Raw genomic sequence first — 17,558 nt, 5'->3', positions numbered from 1 at the left:
CAACCAGTTGCGAGATCAGAGCCAGATGAAGGAGCTCCTGGCAGCCCTCTCTGCGCAGGTGACAGACCTGGAGGAGGACTTGGACATGGCCAGGAAGGATCTCCTCAGGTCCGAGGAAGTAAACGTGAAACTACAGCGGGACGTCCGAGAAGTGAGTGACGGTGGACGTGTCTGTCGTCCTGAGGTGGAATGTGGGTCCCTTGTTCTCCCGGTGGTCTCAGCCTTGGGATGGCTGCGTGAGCAAGAGCAGAGCTCTGGGGAGACCATGACTGGTGGCCTCCCTGCCTCTGCGTCAACGTCTCAGGGTAGAAGAGGCCTGGTCCAGACGGTCCATTGCAGTGGACCAACATAAGGGCAGCCCTAGCGCTGTGCTGCACCCTGGGTGTGGACTGCTCATTCCTACAAGTTCTAGGGGGCCTAGTGTGTTCCTTTTTAAAAATTCATTCATCCGTTCATTCATTGATTTGAGTATAGTTGCTTTACACTGCTGTGTCAATTTCTGCTGTACAGCAAAGTGAATCAATCATATATATATATATATATATATATGTACACACACATATCTCCTTCTTTTTTAGACTTCCTACCCATTAACTTCACCACAGAGCACTGAGTAGAGCTCCCTGTGCTGTACAGTAGGCCCTTACTCACTGTTGACTTTATGCACAGTATCAGTAGTGTATGTGTCAACCCCAGTCTCCCATTTCATCCCCCTACCTGCCTGTTGAATGTATTCCCAATGATGCTGAAATTTCCTTCTGATTCACTCAGGCGAGTCTGGTGACGCCTGTGGAGCCCGTTCTCTCGGAGAGATGGGAGCATGCTGTGTGGGCTCTGCTGAGGCAGCTTGCCTGGCCATCTTCTCTAGTTTTCTGAGGTTCTGCTCCTTGAAGGGATGTGTGACAGTGACACCGGCGGTCAGACAAGACGAGTGGCCTTTGCTCACCCTCAGATCCTCAGGCCCGTGCTGTGTAACCATGTAGAATCATGATGTTTCTGGTGGTCATGTCTGCGGGTGTCATGATTTATGAGAAACTACCTAACAGTCATTGTGAAAACAGAAGAGTGCTGGGAGCTCAGGCCTCCTCCTGTGAGCCTCAGCTTTCCTTTGTACACAGGCAGACAGTGCCCACCCTGCCCCACCCCTCTACCGTGAGACTGTCTCAGAGAGAACCCCTCCAACATGTGTTCCAGCAGGTGTACTTGTTTAGTAGCTTGGTGTGAGTAATTCTGTGTGAGAACTCAAAACAGAAGTATTTGCACATATTTGTATAACCTGTTCACATTACTCTGGCAATAGGAGGAGATTAGGTGGCAGAGTTTAATATGTAGAGAATTCTGGAAAAAGCGTTTTTAAGACCTTTCACTTTTAATGTTAGGACAACACTGGTTACTTAGTGACTACGGAGGGACCTGAAATGGATTTTGAGCTGGCAGGCGGGAGTTGCACCAGCAGCAAGTTCTGGTCCTGGTGTGAGCATTTCAGGCATGTGGTGTAACTCTGCTTTAGAAGAACTAGGCTTGAGCAGGCTGCTTCCAGTTGTGTTACACTTTGACTTCTGTTTCCACTCACTGATATTCTTACTTTAATTTTGAGGAAATTGCATGAGATTTTTTCCAACTTTTGCCCGAGGAAATGAGCCTCAGAGCTCCCTATTGGATCTGTTGAAGGTCCCTCCGTGTTCTGGGTCAAGCCCACCTGTATGGTGTAGGAGACAGAGGTCCTCATTTCATGCCAGATCCCTTCCCTCCTGGAATTCTTGCAATGACAGGGTAGTTTAGTGTACTTTTTGTTTGCTGTTTGGGTTTATTATGTAGAAAAGAAGCTTGGTAAATCGAGTGGCCAGAGAGACATTAAGAGAGATGGGTGCCATCGTGGCAAATGTGACATTTGAGGTAGGCGCGTTTTTGCTCACGTCTAAGAAAACTGCCATGTCTAGGAGTTTAATTTTGAGGATGCTAATTTTATGTTTGATTTGAAACTTAGGATTTAGTCCAGCATTTTTACTCTTAAGTGTGCTGGAGTTTTCCACAATAATGACTTACTTTTCTCCTCTGTAATGCCCGGTGTAGGCCATGGCCCAGAAGGAGGACGTGGAGAAGAGAATCACGACACTTGAGAAACGCTACCTCGCCACACAGCGCGAAGCCTCCTCTGTGCATGACCTTGATGATAAACCTGAAAAGGAAATCGCAAATAAGGATTCTCTGCATCGACAGGTAATGGCCTTTACTGACCTGTGTCTGACTTTTATAGTAGTGAATACTGAAGAAGGAAGGTAAAGACCTTTTCATGTGACTCCCATGTTGGAAATCAAGTCCCAGTGTAAAGTTCTTATGACCCGAAAATACTGTGTTCAAAAGTGTGGATGTACATCATGATAAATCAACTGTACTGAAAGGAAATCCAATGTTTAAAAATTGAGGGTGACTGCAACTTATAGGTTTGAATGATTTGGGATTTGGTTTAACCATGTTGTGGAATTCCACTCCTGACGCTTTTGTTTTACTTGAATCTGTTGGCTTGTTAGCATTTTTTCTGAAAGAGCAGAGAGCAGCAGGGAACTTCATGGCAGCTGGCTACCTGTTGGGAACTGGGGTCAAAAGGCAGGGTTAGAGCTCCAGTCTGATTAGGGTTGGTACTTCCTATGGTTGGGTGAGCTTTACTCGCTCCTGTTCCCATGTCATCTCAGATAATCAGGACTTACCCAGGAAAACCAAATCTGGCTTCTCCAAAACAAAGTGAGTCAATCTGGTGTGTGACAAAGTGTATCATTGGCCCCACCACAAAAATAGAATACTAGAAAGCCATTGAAATTTATGATGTGGAATGCTAATTAAGAACATTACAATATACAAAATAATGGCTGTAAAAGGCAGATCAGAAAATACCACGTACCATATGCTTTTGTTTTCTGAGGGTTTTAAAGCATATCATATTGTTTATGTATGTACATAGAGTAATACCCACCCAGAAAACATAAGAAAGCTGCTTAGAAACAAATGCTATCCTCTCAGGAACCCGAGGGTATAGATAATTTAATTTTTTTTCCTTTTCAAAAAAGAATCTGTCTAAATGTTCTACATTGAAAGTTTTTCAGAGTAAGAAGATCTGTTAAAAGAATAATCGTGCATTTACAAATATTAGTTGACTGGCATTTCACCAGGCACACTCTGATCAGATCTTTGGTTCAGAGGAGATGAAAGCCATGTTTTGGCTTACAAGCCCGCGGCCATCTGCGGTCGGTAGGGTTCCCTTCAAATGATGATTCTGGTGATGTTTTAAGAAGGGTCAGTACTGAACCCTTATTCCCTTAACTTGTCAATAAGAATGAATACACCTCAACAGATAACTGATCTTCTTTAATATATAAGAACTTTTTTTTTAAGACTTCTTTGGGGACGTTTAGGAAAAGCAAATACTCTGGCAGGAGGTGTTCTGCCCACTGAGACCAAGCCCAGGAACACTGAGAGAAAAATTACCGTGACGCAGCTCGCGAAACAGAACTAATCCAGTAGAGACGTGCATTTAGGTTTTGTCTCAGCTTACTAAAAACAGCAGAGGCTACACCACTTGGCCTGTTTGGATGCTCTGCTCTCCCTTTGTAGGAGGAGGATGAAAACCGACCATTGCAGGAGCACCTGGAGCTGGAGGAGCAGAAGCTGCAGCAGACACTGCTGAGGGCGGAGACGCTGCCTGAAGTGGAGGCTGAGCTGGCTCAGCTGGTGGCCGCACTCTCCAAGGTGCTGCTCTGGGTCCCTGGGGGGCGGGCGGGGGAGGGTCTGTTCCATGCTGTCCCGCCGTGCCCCTCCCCGTGCTGCTCAGTCCACAAAGGAGCGCAGACGCGGGGGGCGTGCTGCCCGGCTGCGATGGGAGCGCGCCCTGGGTGTCAGACAGTCCCCGCTCCCGTGTCATCGTTCCGTTGATTTCCCTCCAGTTTTGTCCCGTGTTCTGTGTGTCCCCAGGATACTTCAGCTCCGAGTCACTGCTGCTCAGAGTTCAGTCAGCAACTCAAAGCCTAGCAGGATAGAGAGCTAGAAAAATCCCATTCTCGTTTAAGAGATGGCCAAAATAGCTCTGTAATGAACAGAGTTTTAAGTCTTTATTCATACATTGTTGAGTAAGTCACAGCGGGGCACGGTGCAGACCCGGGGCCCCACTCCCAGCTTGCAGTCCCCGGGAGCCCGCGGCTGAGAGGCGTCCCGGAGACGTGGCGCTGCTGGGGGCATGGTCCCCATAGCCAGCCAGCCACCTCGTCCCTCTGATGGGAAAGGTGTGGCCCCGCACTGTAGGTGGGTACTGGCTGGGCATGGAGAGGTGGGCCTGTGCGGGCGCGACTGTCCGGAGCGTTGCCCGGAGCTCAGTGAGCGGCTGAGGGGCCGGCCAGTCGCGGGAGGCCGGTGGTGTCTGGTGCTCGCAAACCCAACCAGAGCAGGGTCACTAACAGCCGCCAGGGGGCACCCTTCTGCCTGTGATCTTCCTCTCAAGGGTTGGTTTCTTCTCTCCCCTGGCATCTCTGCTGTCTGTCCTGGGTCGGCCTTTTAGTCTGAACTTTGGTCTTCCGGAAGCTCTGTCACTAAGGAGGCTAAACTGTTGGAACTTATCTCCCAGCTTAGGAAGGTAGAACGTGTGTTCTTGTGAGTCCCGTGCTTGCCACTGCCCTGCCCGCGCTGGCTCAGCACAGACAGTCTGAGGAGGGGGTGCAGCGGCCGCGGGTGTGGGGCCCGGGGCGGGGACGAGCACGTCTCCTCTCACGAGCCGGTCACCAGCACCCTCCGTCACCCACGTGTCACACGCGAAGCCGCGCTGGCTGCTTGAGCAGGCGTGCGGGCGTGCCCCCCACGAACCCGGAGCCAGTGGTCTGCACAGAGCATAGCCCGCTTGCGTCAGGACAGGGTCGTTGCGAGAGGAGCTGACGCTGTTCTTGGCCAACAGGTGGAAGAGAGACACCTTAACATCAAAGAGAGGCTGCGCCAGATGCAGGCCCAACTGGAGGAGAAGAACAAGGAGCTGCTGTGGGTGCGTGTGCTGATGGGGAGGCGGCGTCTGGGCCAGAGATGCGGCTTGGGCGGGGGCTGCCGCTCCCGTCTCTGCCATCGAGTGTGTGTGTGTAGCCCTGTCTGCTGATCCAGGCACCCAACCTCGGGAGCAGGGCCAGATGTGGTCGCCCGTAGGTGGTGGGCAGGGGGTCCCCACGTTCAAAGAGGCTGCTTGTTGCTCTGAACAGCCAGGCTGGGGAGCTGCTCGGGATACAGTTGGACCTTATGAGTGCCCCTCAGACAAACCCGAGGGTGCCAGCCCGAGGCTCATTGGTGCCCAGGTGTGGAGGTGTTTGCCTCGGACGTGTCGCTGGAGTCCCACATGCCCGACTGCTGGTCCAGACATGGTGTGTGTGTGTGGGATGGCTGCTCCTAGGCAGGAGGAGAACCGTAGTTCCGTTGTGACAGAAGGCCCGTCAGGAATGGGCGATGGTGGGGGCTCGCATCAGAGAGTCCTGAGAGAGGTTTCCCAGAAGGGTTGGCCACACGGTGATACAGACCATTCAGGAAATGGAGTGGGGATCCCAGGTCCAGCCTCAAGTGTCAGTACTGTCCCCACCATACCTGTGTTCTTGGGGCTGACTGCAGAGCCTCACACGCGGGCTCCCAGGGGGCTGTGGTTCTGACTCCCATCATGAGACCTGCAGTGAGGCTCCCTCCCTGCTTAGGCAGAGAGGTCAAGTTCTCCCAATCAGGGATGCACTTCCTTACTTTCAGAACTGCTACTCAGAGGCTGTTGAGATTGGGATGCTGTTTATGACTAAGCCAATTCAAAGTCAAGTTTTGTTTTGCTTTAAAAATATTGGAATGCCGATGCCTTATTGGGGAAGCTGTGACAGGTTTTATTTCCGTGGGCTCAAAAAGGGGTGGCCGAGCCCTGGGGAGGGGTCGTGACAAAGACAGAGGGCGAGGGTACTGGCCATGGAGGATAGGGAGCCGGCAGGCCAGCACCTCGAGGCTGCCCCTCGGTTGCTTTGAGGTCATGTCTGGGAAATCAAGGCAGGACCTGGGTGAGAGTGGGGCAGTGAGGGGAGACTTGTGGAGAGAAGGGTGTGAGGTGTGAGAGCGGGAGGGCGGCACGGGGCCCAGCAGGCACTCTCCCATGCGTCTCAGATGACAGAGCCGCCCTCGCGGTGTGAGGGGCCATCCCCAGAACAGCCCGAGGGCCTGTGCCCCGAGAGGAGAGCCGCAGAGGGGCTGGCCCTCCCGTCCCCTGGCTGCCCCTGCTCACTCCTGTCTGTGCGTGTTCAGACCAGCCTGGGAAACGGAGGGCTGGGAACCCGCGAGGACGGCACTTCCCGGTGAACTAGTACCAGTGATGACCGCTGAGGGGGACCCAGCGGCTGCGGAGCTGAAGGATTTTTTTCTAATTTTCCTTCAGCCTGGCTGACGGAAGCATGGATGTATTTTTTTAATTTTCGGTTTTTGTCTCTGACTCCATCAGCCCACCCTTGTGAATAACCTCATAGGATTGCCTTCCGTCCACACTAAGACCTGAGTGTCACCGGGCCATCTAGGAACTGTATTCTCCTCCTGCCCGTTTCTTCAGTTCTGCTCGCTTAAGAGATGGCAGTGTCTCATAAGCATGGCCCATTTGTCCGAAGTCAGGGCTTCCATGTAAAATTGTGTTCAGTTCCTGACAGACTTGAGCTGCCCAGAATGTCGCTGACGAGACATGGTCCTCTCGTGCCCAGGTGCAGCCCCTGAAGGATCAGGACCGGGAGCACGGGCGGCAAGCCAGCGTGCTAGCCAACGTGGCCCAGGCGTTCGAGAGTGACGAGGGCACGTCTGACGGCGAGGGCGGCGGGGTCACCCTCTTCAGCTCGGCCGCTCTGCTGTCACCCAGCGGGCAGGCCGATGCCGAGACTCTGGCCGTGATGATTCAGGAGCAGCTGGACAAGATCAACGAAGAGATCCGGTGGGTGCGCCTGAGCCCAACTCCCCGGAAACTCAGTTTCTCTGAAGAGCTGTCTTCTGCTTAGAGAAGTCTGAGTGTTCCATAGTAAGAAAACTGACTTCAGGTCTGCTTCAAGAAGTTTCCGTTCTGAGATTGCCCTTGATTATAGAGCTCAGTCAGCCAGGGCATTCTGTCCAACGTGTGGTGTCAGCACTCTGTGGGGGGTCGTTGTGGGGTGTCCCCCCCTCAGCTCGGGGCCCCAAGGTGGGTGAGGTGCCGAGGTGGTGTCCCCTGCGGCCCGTGCACCCTCTGGCACTGAGGGTTCGTCCTCATGTGTCCTTCGGAGCCTCCCACGTTCTGGTGAAAAGCCACCTGGAACAGAAAAGCTGGGGTTCTGGGGTTGGCAAATTCCCACTCAGATCTGCATTTCCTTTTTAACTTAATACATTGTGAAGATTGGCTTGTTGTAAGATAGTGATATGTTACTGTATGTCACTCTGAGGACATGTGTTTGAGTTTTTCTCATCTCATCAGTATATATAAAATGTTTTCTTTAGACAGACTCTTGGCAGTTCTAACAGTTTACAAAACAGGATAGAACCCAAAGGCCCGCCTCGTAGTGAGCAGGGGGCCTTGGGTCTGGGTGCAGCCGGGTGGCTGGGGGCCCTGAGGCCTGCCTGGTGCCACACCCGCGCACCTGTGCCTCCTGTCCCAAGGCCACGTTCAGAGTGGCCGCAGGCCGGTGGCCCTGCACAGGGCCTGGCAGAGCTGCTGCTCAGATTGTTCTCGTCCCGTCAGCCCTGGCCGAGGTGCCCGTTCCTGCCGGTCGAGTGCGGGGGGCTCGGGCAAAAGGCAGGGGTGAACGCCACAACCAGCAAACACAGATGTGCTACCTGCACTTTTGACGCCGAGACAGACTGCTTTATGGGCCGTGTTTGAGCACAGACAAGCTCAGAAAGACTGTCTTTTGCATCCCCATAGGAAATTTGGAATGGTTATATATTAATATTTTTATTTTTACAGCAAGTTGTCAGGTAAAAGTGATTTTTCCTTATGCAACAAGTTGACTTGATATAAATGGTAAATTCTGTCCATCAACTTGTCAACACTGAAAAACTTTCAAGATGTATAAGTAGAAGTGAAACTGGAGAGTTTACTACCTGTAAGGATCTTGTATTTTAATTTGAAAAGCATTTTATTTGCATAATCATGTATTTAACCTGTATATAAAATCATCCATGACACATTAGGGGAGAAGAGCAGTAACTGAATTCTAGGTTAATGCAGCACATTGACATGAATCCAGAAACTCACACAAAGCTGGTGGAAAACTTCAAGTGATGCGTTTGTACATATACAACCTTAAAAAAAATTTAAAAGATCACCTCAGCACTTCATCTGGTCTGGAGACTCGTGTTTAGAAACTCTAGCTTGCTCGTGAATCGCTGTTTTGGTTATACAGAGTTCCTGATTCCCAATGGAAAAGACTTGAGGCACTGACATGCATCTCTGCCCTGAGAGCAGAGAAGGTAAAGGTTGTCAACTTCAGGTATCTCCTCACACGGAGAGAGTCGCCACCCAGACCCCATCAGAATGGTAGAGTAAATAAGTCAAATCAAACGTGAATGATCAGGGGCCACTTTGTAAGACTCAATGATAAATTATTCTAAGTTTGAGAATATTCCAAAGAGGGAAAGTTGAACCTTTTTGCTGAGATGTTAATTGAGCAACTGTTCGTGGAATTTGCTAATCGTGACACAGAATGCAAGCCCAAATTTGTTGTCCAGACACATTCCTCTGCTGACAAAGGCAGGTGATGATTTTCTTCTATTTTAGGTTGATCCAAGAAAAGAAGGAGAACACGGAGCAGCGGGCCGAGGGGATTGAGAGCAGGGTGGGCACGGGGAGCTCAAGCAACCTTCGTCGTTTTAAATCCTTGAACTCCCTCAACCTGAATGCCACCTCCTCGCATGCCGGCTCCTGCCTGCCCAGCAGAGGGTGCTCCAAGCCCCGAAGGAGGCGGCACAGCCTGGCGCGGAAGGTAGACAAGCTGGGCATCATGACTCTGGTATGTGTCGGCCTCCTCCCTGCCGCGTCCCTCCCCGAGCACACTACTTTTCTTTTGTTTGTTTGTTTTTTCTCTTTTTACCCAGAAGAAAGTCAGGTACATTTGCTACGCTCAGAGGTCTAAGATTTTTAAAACTGCCTAGTCTTTCATCGGGCTTCCCTAGTGGCTCAGACGGTAAAACATCTGTCTGCAATGCAGGAGACCCGGGTTCGATCCCTGGGTTGGGAAGATGCCCTGGAGAAGGAAATGGCAGCCCACTCCAGTATTCTTGCCTGGAAAATCCCATGGACCGCGGACCCTGGTAGGCCACTGTCCATGGGGTCGCAAAGAGTCGGACACAACTAAGCGAAATCATTCCATAATCGCACAGCAACAAATTAGTCTTGATATTTGGACCACCATTCCATAATCGCACAGCGACAAATTAGTCTTGATATTTGGACCACAGGCTTAGCACGTCATCATGAACTCAGCCAGAGCCTGCCTCTGTAACGCTGGGCCTGGCCTGTGCTGGACACAGCAGCTGCAGGAAGTTGCTGTTCTCAGGGAGCAGACGGCTTCGTGAGAGTAACCGTAGGCAGCTCTCACTGCACGTGGAAACCGGGCGGCACATTTCCCACTGGGGATGCCTGGCTGCAGGGTGCAGGGCATGCGGCGGGAACCAAACCAAGAATCTACACTGGTCTTGCTGATGGGCCTGGCCGCGCGCTCAGGCCAGCTCTGCGTGTGAAACCAGGTTAAAAGCCCGGTGCCCCAGGGCCCCAGGGAAGAGGTCGGGCTTCTTCACTCTTCCGAGTCTGAAAACAGGATGACGACCTAGGGCTTTTGGTGACAGAGTGTGCAGCTCTAAAGCACGTGTTCCAGCTTTCTTCCATGTTTAGCTTAGGTTTTGTGAGTGCATTGCTGTTTACCCCATGAAATCATGTTTACAGCACTCTGCTTTGTCACTGCACTTGTATTATCCCTTTTTTTGTTGTTACCACCCATTTCATGTTAGCTGCATTGTTAGTCAGCATATAATTAAATTAACTGTGAATCATTTTAGCGGCATGTGAAGTGGTAACTACTCCATTTTGTGGTCTTTGGAGACACTGTTTTTCTAATTTGCATCTTTGGCTAATTAGTTGATATTTAAAATTCTTTGACGATTTCTCTGTGGTTTCATGCTTGATTTCCTTCCGAGTATTTGTAAAAGAACAGTTCTGTATATTTTGTCCTGTTGTTGGAGTTCTCTGACGGTGTGTCTGCTTTCATCATTGGTTTTGATTTGCTGGCTCATCCTGTTGTCTGCTTAGTGGTTGTCAATCCAGACCCCAGCTTCCCACCACTGCCCCCCTCGCCCCCCAGGCTGTAGTTTACCCATCCATCTCCCCTTCCCTGTCCTCCCATCTGCTCTGGTCATAGCAGTGTTGTGGGTGCACTTAGTCGGGTTTGTGCTTTGTCTTCATGTCTCATTAAATGGTGTTTTCCCCCCAGAGCAGTAAGTTTGAATTAGCCTATCACTATGCATTTACAAGCATAATGTAGATGGATCCTCAACTACATATCATGTGTAATTCATAAATGAGATTATCCTTACCTATAGAAATGATCTTCTTACGTGTAGAATTAATGGACTTTTGACACAATATCCTTTCTATTTTGGTGCTTGTATTTAAGGCTATAAATCTCATCAGCTTTTGCACAGTTAATGTTTCTACTAGACTCTTTAAAAAACTATCTTCTATGGTGAATAAAATGTAAAGACTGCACCTGCTATTATGCTAGCTTCCATTCTTACATATTTTCACAGGGAACCTACTTTAATAAATTTATTTTGAGAAATTTTACATCAAATTCTAGGTAAGCATTTTACATTAATATCCAATAGGTGGTTAGATTTGTTCAGTGTTAAAATAGGTATTATGGTAACTTCCTCATCAGTTAAATCACTATTTTAAAGTATAACATCTTTTTTATTAAGAGAAACTAACTTATAGAGAAGTTTGGCTGAGAATAGACAACTGTTAAGGCCCTTTATTGTAGAGAATGCTGTGCTTTAATAAATCATGATGTTGTAATAGAACTGTATCTTCCTGAGTAATAATTTATAGTGTTTCTCTAGTAAATCTTGAATAGCTTATTTAACTTCTGTGGTCAAAAAAAAGTTCTGTTTCTAGTTACACGTTGTCTAAATCTTCATCTCACTTCTATGTTTGCCATCGTTTTGGCTATACTGTGTTTGTCTATGCCGATTCTTGAAGTTTTAGCTTCAAAGTCACAATACATCTGGTTTCTCTTCCTTTCTTTGCATGCATCTATCAGCCTAGTGATAAAGGAAGCATTGTTGAAAGGTAAACTATTTAGTAAGTTAGCATGCCTTTGTTTCTCTGTGAAGTATTAGAGAGTCTTTATCATTTTATGTGAATGAACACTGTGTGGTTATGTACTGGTGAAGAACTGACATTTTAATGGAAGTAATGAAACTCACCCACCACTTAAAATATGTTGATGGTTCTGTTGGAAATAGGTCATTCATTGGGACGATTGTAACAGTTTGCCTATATCCCACTTGTTTGCCTTCTAATCATCTCATGCTTATTTATAGTAGACATAGTATTATTTATTATTTTTAAAATTTTCTTTACTTATTTTTTTGGCCATGCTGCACAGCTTATGGGATCTTAGTTCCCCAACCAGGGATCAGACCGGTGTCCCGGCAGTGAAAGTGCCAAGTCCTAATGTCTGGACTACCATGGAATCTCCGCTTAGAGTTTTTTTAAAACAAATGACTGACTCAGAGCCATAGATGTTAGATTTGGAGGAAGCCAATTTAATGATGGTGGGTAGCAGTGTGCAGGAGACTCTGTGCGCCAGGCACCGTGTCAAATGCTTTCCGAGTCTGTCATCTAATCCCGCAGACACCCAGATGAGGTCCAGGCTGCTGTTATCCCCATTCAGCAGACATGGACACTAAGGCTTAGAGAGGCCGGGCACCGTGCCCAGGCTCGCACACCCAGTAGCAAATGTATAGTGAGACCTGTCTGGACCCCGAAGGGGTTAATCTGTTCCCCACACTGTTGCCACCACTGTCTTTCCTGTCTTCAGACCCAGGACCAGCGGAAAAGCTGGGAGTCCAGGCGAGATCATTTTTTTTTAATTAGTTTATTTTTTAATTGAAGGATAATTGCTTTACAGAACTTTATTGTTTTCTGTCAAACCTCAACATGAACCATCCATAGGTACACATACATCCCTTCCCTTTTGAACCTCCCTCCCGTCTCCCTCCCCATCCCACCCCTCTAGGTTGAAACAAATCAGTTCTTAGTGAAGACCTAGGACGGAGGAGCCTGGTAGGCTGCAGTCCATGGGGTCGCTACGAGCCGGACACGACTGAGCGACTTCACTTTCACTTTTCACTTTCATGCATTGGAGAAGGAAATGGCAACCCACTCCAATGTTCTTGCCTGGAGAATCCCAGGGACAGGGGAGCCTGGTGGGCTGCCGTCTATGGGGTCACACAGAGTCGGACACGACTGAAGTGACTTAGCAGCAGCAGTTTACTTTATGTAAACCACAGTGAGCAAATTACACTCCAACTGCGTGTAAGCACTTCAGTGTGTAGCCCCCAGTCTGTATGTTTCTGAGAAAGACAAGCCAGACACATGGTGTTCGCATGCAGGGGTTAGGTACCTTTTCTATACTTCACTTGTTGTCATGGGTTCAGTGACCTGCATCATCACTAAACATGATCTTGGGTGGTGGTACAAGCTGTTTCCTTTTCTCCTTCAAACAGAAAGGTCTGGACGGCTTTGCTGAGAGGTTTCTTACTGTTGCTAGTGGTTCTCCTGAGCAGCATCTGGCGATGAACACAGTCCTTTCATCAGGGCAGTTCATGCCATGCAGGGTTCACGGTGCTGGCGTGGCTCCGCTGTCCTGCCTGGCAGGGCCATCTGGTCGCTGGATTCAAGGGAGAGTGGAGCCAGGCTGCAGGGAGGCTCCAGGCCAGGATCTGTGCACTCAGTAGGGTGTTCTCGCTGCCCCACGGCCCCGCTTCTCTTGAACAAGACAGTCCTTTAAGATGGCATTAAGCTAGAACAACACATTTTTTTGTACTTGGCGGATAGCATCGCTACTATGTTTTCAAATAAGTTTCTGGTTATAATGTAAAGCCTGTGTGATTGCCTTTTTCGACACAGTCTATCGTTAGCCAATTTCACACTTACCTCACTCCCTCAGCTGCCACCTTTACCGGAAGAGGTAGAAGATGACAAGACCGCCATCAAATGTGAAGCCTCGACCCCCGCCTTGCTGCGGTTCCTTCGGCTAGACCGGCTGGACAGGGGGTCACCGCACAGAGCCAGCTACGAGGACATCAGGGACGCCCACAAGTAAGGGGCCTGCGTGCCTCGTCGTCAGTCTCAGGAGCCCTGCACCTCTTGTCTTCAAAGAGTTGCAGGGATGATTGTAAAGGAATCCCACTGGATTCAGTGCCTGTGTTTAGTGGTGAACTTCAGGTGCTGGGGTAGAAGAGCTCAGTGACCTCAGTGATTTTAGAAAACATCCGTCTCTACGTATTGACTCCTGTGGGAGATTTCTTCCTGCTCTTGCTAGAGCTCTGCCCAGCCTGGGTGCATTCCTGATGGTTACGGCCCCGTGCCTCTTGGATTTGCTCTTGAGGGTCCCTCCCTTTTTCTCAGGGGTCTCCTCTCAGGAGACTGTCTGTCACCTCCTGTGACTGACCCTGTCCTCATTCAGACCCCCACCTGCTGAGCTCCCGTTGTGAGCCAGGCAGCACTCGATGGAGGGCACATGTGGTCACCTGACCAGCAGCCCTGCACGGTGACCGTCACTCTCCTGCCACGGCCGGGGATGGTCACCCTGCGGGAAGCGGGGGGAACTGCCCAGAGCAGGGGAGCTCGCCTTCTCTGGGAGGGTCATCACCTGCCGAGCAGCGACCCTGAGGGAGGGTTGGAGAACCCTCTGCACCAGCTCATCTGGAGTGAAGCCCTCCTCAGGGGAGAGCTCCAGGCAGAGAATCTCAGCTTCCCGGGGCCATTGTTTGTGGCCGGAAGCCTGCATTGCTCGTGTGGAGTGTGGTTGGTGAAGGAGACTCCACTGTCTGCTGCGAGGTTGAGGCGCGGGTGTTGCTGGGTGGCCAGTTCTATCAGTAGGTCTTGTGGAGGGGTGTGTGTTTGCACAAGGGTGCCGGTTAAAGGTTGTTTTCTCTCCCCAAAGCTCGACAGGCTCTCAGGACGGCCCCGGGGGCAACCCCAGCAGCAGCAGCAGCAGCAGCCAGGACTCGGCGCAGAAAGCCCCAAAGAAGAAGGGCATCAAGTCCTCCATCGGCCGTTTGTTTGGCAAGAAGGAGAAGGGCCGGCCTGGACACCCCGGCAAGGAGGTGCTAGGACCAGGTGGGTGCTTCACCGTTCAGAGGGAGGAGGGTCTGCATGCATGTCCCTTCTGTGTCTCTCCCGCTGTCCCCATGAGGCCCCTGTCACTCACACTGGGTGTCCTCCTGGGAGGAGCAGACGAGGCATCTGTCTTCTTTAGGGTCCGAGATGATCGGATCAGTTGATGAACGGATGTGTGGATGGATGGAAGAATTAAGAGTTAAAGGATGGATGGATTAGTGAGTGGATGGATGGATGAACAGATGGCTGGCCAGATGGGTGGATGAACAGAGCATGGAATGAATATTGCAGATGTTTATACTGCAGTGCTAGAAACATACTCTACGAATGAGTAGGAGCTGGGCAATGATTGTTTCCTCCAGAACAGTGACAAGTGTTTGGAAATGGCCTAAGTGCTCATCAGTGAGGGGTGAGGTAAAATCTGTGGACACCCCACAAGGAACAGCACCTCTCCTTCCTGCCACTTTCCCCATCCCCAGGAGCTCATCACGGGTTCTGCCCATGCCCCCTACTCCATCCCACAGCCACGCAGGTCCTCCTGGCGTCTCCTCATCACACAGTGTTATCATCAGGCCCCCATCTCACTCGGCTTCATCTCCTTAAGGACAGGATATGTTCCTGCCTCTTCAGCCAGAGATTTGTTGAGTGTCTTGTTTGTGCTGGGTGTGGGATTTATAGGGGTAAGTAAAACAGATGTGGTCTGGACTACAGTTAAGTGAGAAGAGAGAAAAAGGGGCAGATTATTAAATGCTATCCTTATTATTACTAAATATAACGCTGAGATGGATGGTGCATTGATTATATACCAGATGCTGTGTGTGCCCCTTACCAAACAGGTGCTGCCACCTCCCGATTTACAGAGGAGGAGACAGTGATGGTCATGCGGTTAGGGAGTGGTGAGGGCAGGTTCACACCCATGCAGTGGGACCATGCACTTTGCCGAGCCCCAGCCACCTCTCTGGTGGATGCAACAGGAATGAGATGGTTCTATGGCATCGCTGATTGGATGGACATGAGTTTGAGCAAACTCCAGGAGATAGTGAATTACAGGAAAGCCTGGAGTGCTGCAGTCCGCGGAGTGGCAAAGAGTCAGACACAACTGAGCGACTGAACTAAAACCTGAGTGTGTGCTGAACTGCTTCAGTCGTGTCTGACTCTCTGTGACCCCAGGGACTGTAGCCCACTAGCTCCTCTGTCCATGGGATTCTCCAGGCAAGAAGACTGGAGTGGGTTGCCATGCCCTCCTCCAGGGGGATCGAACCCACATCTCTCGTTATCTCTTGCAGTGGCAGGCAGGATCTTTACCGCTAGAACCACCTGGAAAGCCCCAGTGAACGCTGACAACTAGGAAATGCAGAAAGTAAGGGCTGCTCCTAAGTTAAACTGGAAGAGCAGCAAGCACAGATTGTAAAGAGGAAAACACACGATGACCGACAACAGTGCTGACAGAAACAAGCAGGGACGCGTTCACCCACATCAAGAAAATGTGCCATTCGGAAGAGGAGCCCTTGGAGGGACAGTTGGAACCGGAATGAAAACTGAGGCCATGGTAGGCAGTGCCCACTCACACGGCCCGAGTGGAGTGGTGTCACTCGCCGGGCTTTCTGCATCCCCAGAGCTGCTGGCAGTAACATCTGGGCGCTGAGGCCGGGCAACGTCCCCGAGTGAGCTAAGGCACCCCTGCTCTCCTTCCAGTGCTGCTGCGGGGCCCTCTGTGGGCGGCCACCCTCATCCCCTGCTCTGCCACCCACTGGGGCCCGACTGTTCCCCTGGGATCCTTTCAGCCCTTGAGCTTGTGTGTTCCCAGCCCTCTGCCACACCGGACTGGGATGCAACTCAGGACTTGGGCTTGAGATATCGAGGAGACTGTGAATCTGGAAGGACACAGCCCTGGGGCCCTCGAGTGACCACGTGAGAGAGCTGGAGAGCAAAGCCCCCTCGGGGAGGAAGCAGAGCTTTGATACGTGCCCACACCCACCGCTGCCTCGGCACAAGTGCCTCTCCTTTGCCTCTCCTTGGCCTGAAACAGACCCCAGCTGCTACTGCTGCTCCGCAGGTGATTGCTAAAGATGCACCTCCTGCAAGAGCTATTGTCCTGCTGCTCTGGGGCTAAGTGTGCTCAGGAGTGTCAGACAAGTGGGGCTGCCACGCCTGATGCTGGGGGAGGGCCTGATGCTGGAGGAGGGCCTGATGGTGGACTAGGGTCTGATGGTGGACTAGGGTCTGTTGGTTGGGGAAGGTCTGGTGCTGGACTAAGGCCTGATGCTGGGGGAGGGCCTGATGCTGGACTATGGGCCTGATGCTGGGGGAGGCCCTGATGCTGGAGGAGGGCCTGATGCTGGACTATGGGCCTGATGCTGGGGGAGGCCCTGATGCTGGAGGAGGGCCTGATGCTGGACTATGGGCCTGATGCTGCGGGAGGACCTGATGCTGGAGGAGGGCCCTGATGCTGGGGCAGGAACATCTGATGCTGGACTAGGGTCTGATTCTGGGGGAGGCCCTGATGCTGGACTGAGGCCTGATGCTGGGGGAGGTCCTGATCCTGGACTAGGGCCTGATGCTGCAGCAGGGCCTGTTGCTGGGGAGGGCCTGATGCTTGGGGAGGGTCTGATGCTGGACTATGGCCTGATGCTGGGGGTAAACGTCTGATGCTGGCGGGAAGGTGTGATGATGGTGGGCAGCCTGCTCCCAGATGTACGCAGAGTTGTGATTATAAATATGAGAAATCTTTTTTTCATACTTTCCTGACCACCTTGCTATGTTCTTTTTTTCTGAAGCATAATTCTGTGCAATATAGATTTGATTTCTGCCATACATCAACATGAATTAGCCATAGGTGTACAAATGTCCCCTCCCTCTTGAATCTCCCTCCCACCTCCCTTTGCTACATTCTTGTCTCTATGGATATATGAATAATAAAGACTTGACTAAAATAACATAAAAAGCTCCCACACACAAGCGTGCACACGCACACTCCCTAGTGCATCATTCGGGTCCGCGTCAGGGTTGCCCTCGGCCACCCCGCCCTGGGATCCACGGTGAGCCTTGACACCTGCACTTTGTTCCCACCCTGGGCCCGCTGCCCACGCCTCAGCAGCAGAGGGGCCTTGTCCCCGCAGATGCTGAAGTGATGAAGCCTCTTGTCTCCAGAGCCAAGGGT

The 17,558-nt window shown here is 50.9% G+C and overlaps 1 protein-coding gene and 1 pseudogene across 1 annotated transcript; one reads left to right on the top strand and one right to left on the bottom strand.

Moving 5' to 3' along the window:
- The first annotated feature begins 25 nt into the window (after nucleotides 1-25).
- Nucleotides 26-17,137, top strand: LOC147367366 (liprin-alpha-1-like). Its single transcript, XM_086416437.1, has 9 exons — nucleotides 26-151; nucleotides 2,074-2,220; nucleotides 3,610-3,744; nucleotides 4,937-5,020; nucleotides 6,735-6,958; nucleotides 8,774-9,005; nucleotides 13,224-13,375; nucleotides 14,223-14,398; nucleotides 15,685-17,137. The coding sequence occupies exons 1-9, from the start codon at nucleotides 26-28 to the stop codon at nucleotides 15,744-15,746; spliced, it is 1,338 nt and encodes a 445-aa protein (XP_086272563.1). The 3' UTR covers nucleotides 15,747-17,137.
- On the bottom strand, nucleotides 3,956-4,875 carry LOC147367367 (uncharacterized; annotated as a pseudogene).
- Nucleotides 17,138-17,558: the final 421 nt, after the last annotated feature.

Source organism: Bos grunniens, chromosome 8, assembly GCF_055505025.1.
Source record: "Bos grunniens cultivar Pamir isolate PY7600 chromosome 8, Bosgru_T2T1.0, whole genome shotgun sequence".
Classification (NCBI taxonomy): domain Eukaryota; kingdom Metazoa; phylum Chordata; class Mammalia; order Artiodactyla; family Bovidae; genus Bos; species Bos grunniens.
The sequence above is the reverse complement of the archived record's forward strand: the minus strand, read 5'-3'. Positions and strand labels throughout refer to the sequence as shown.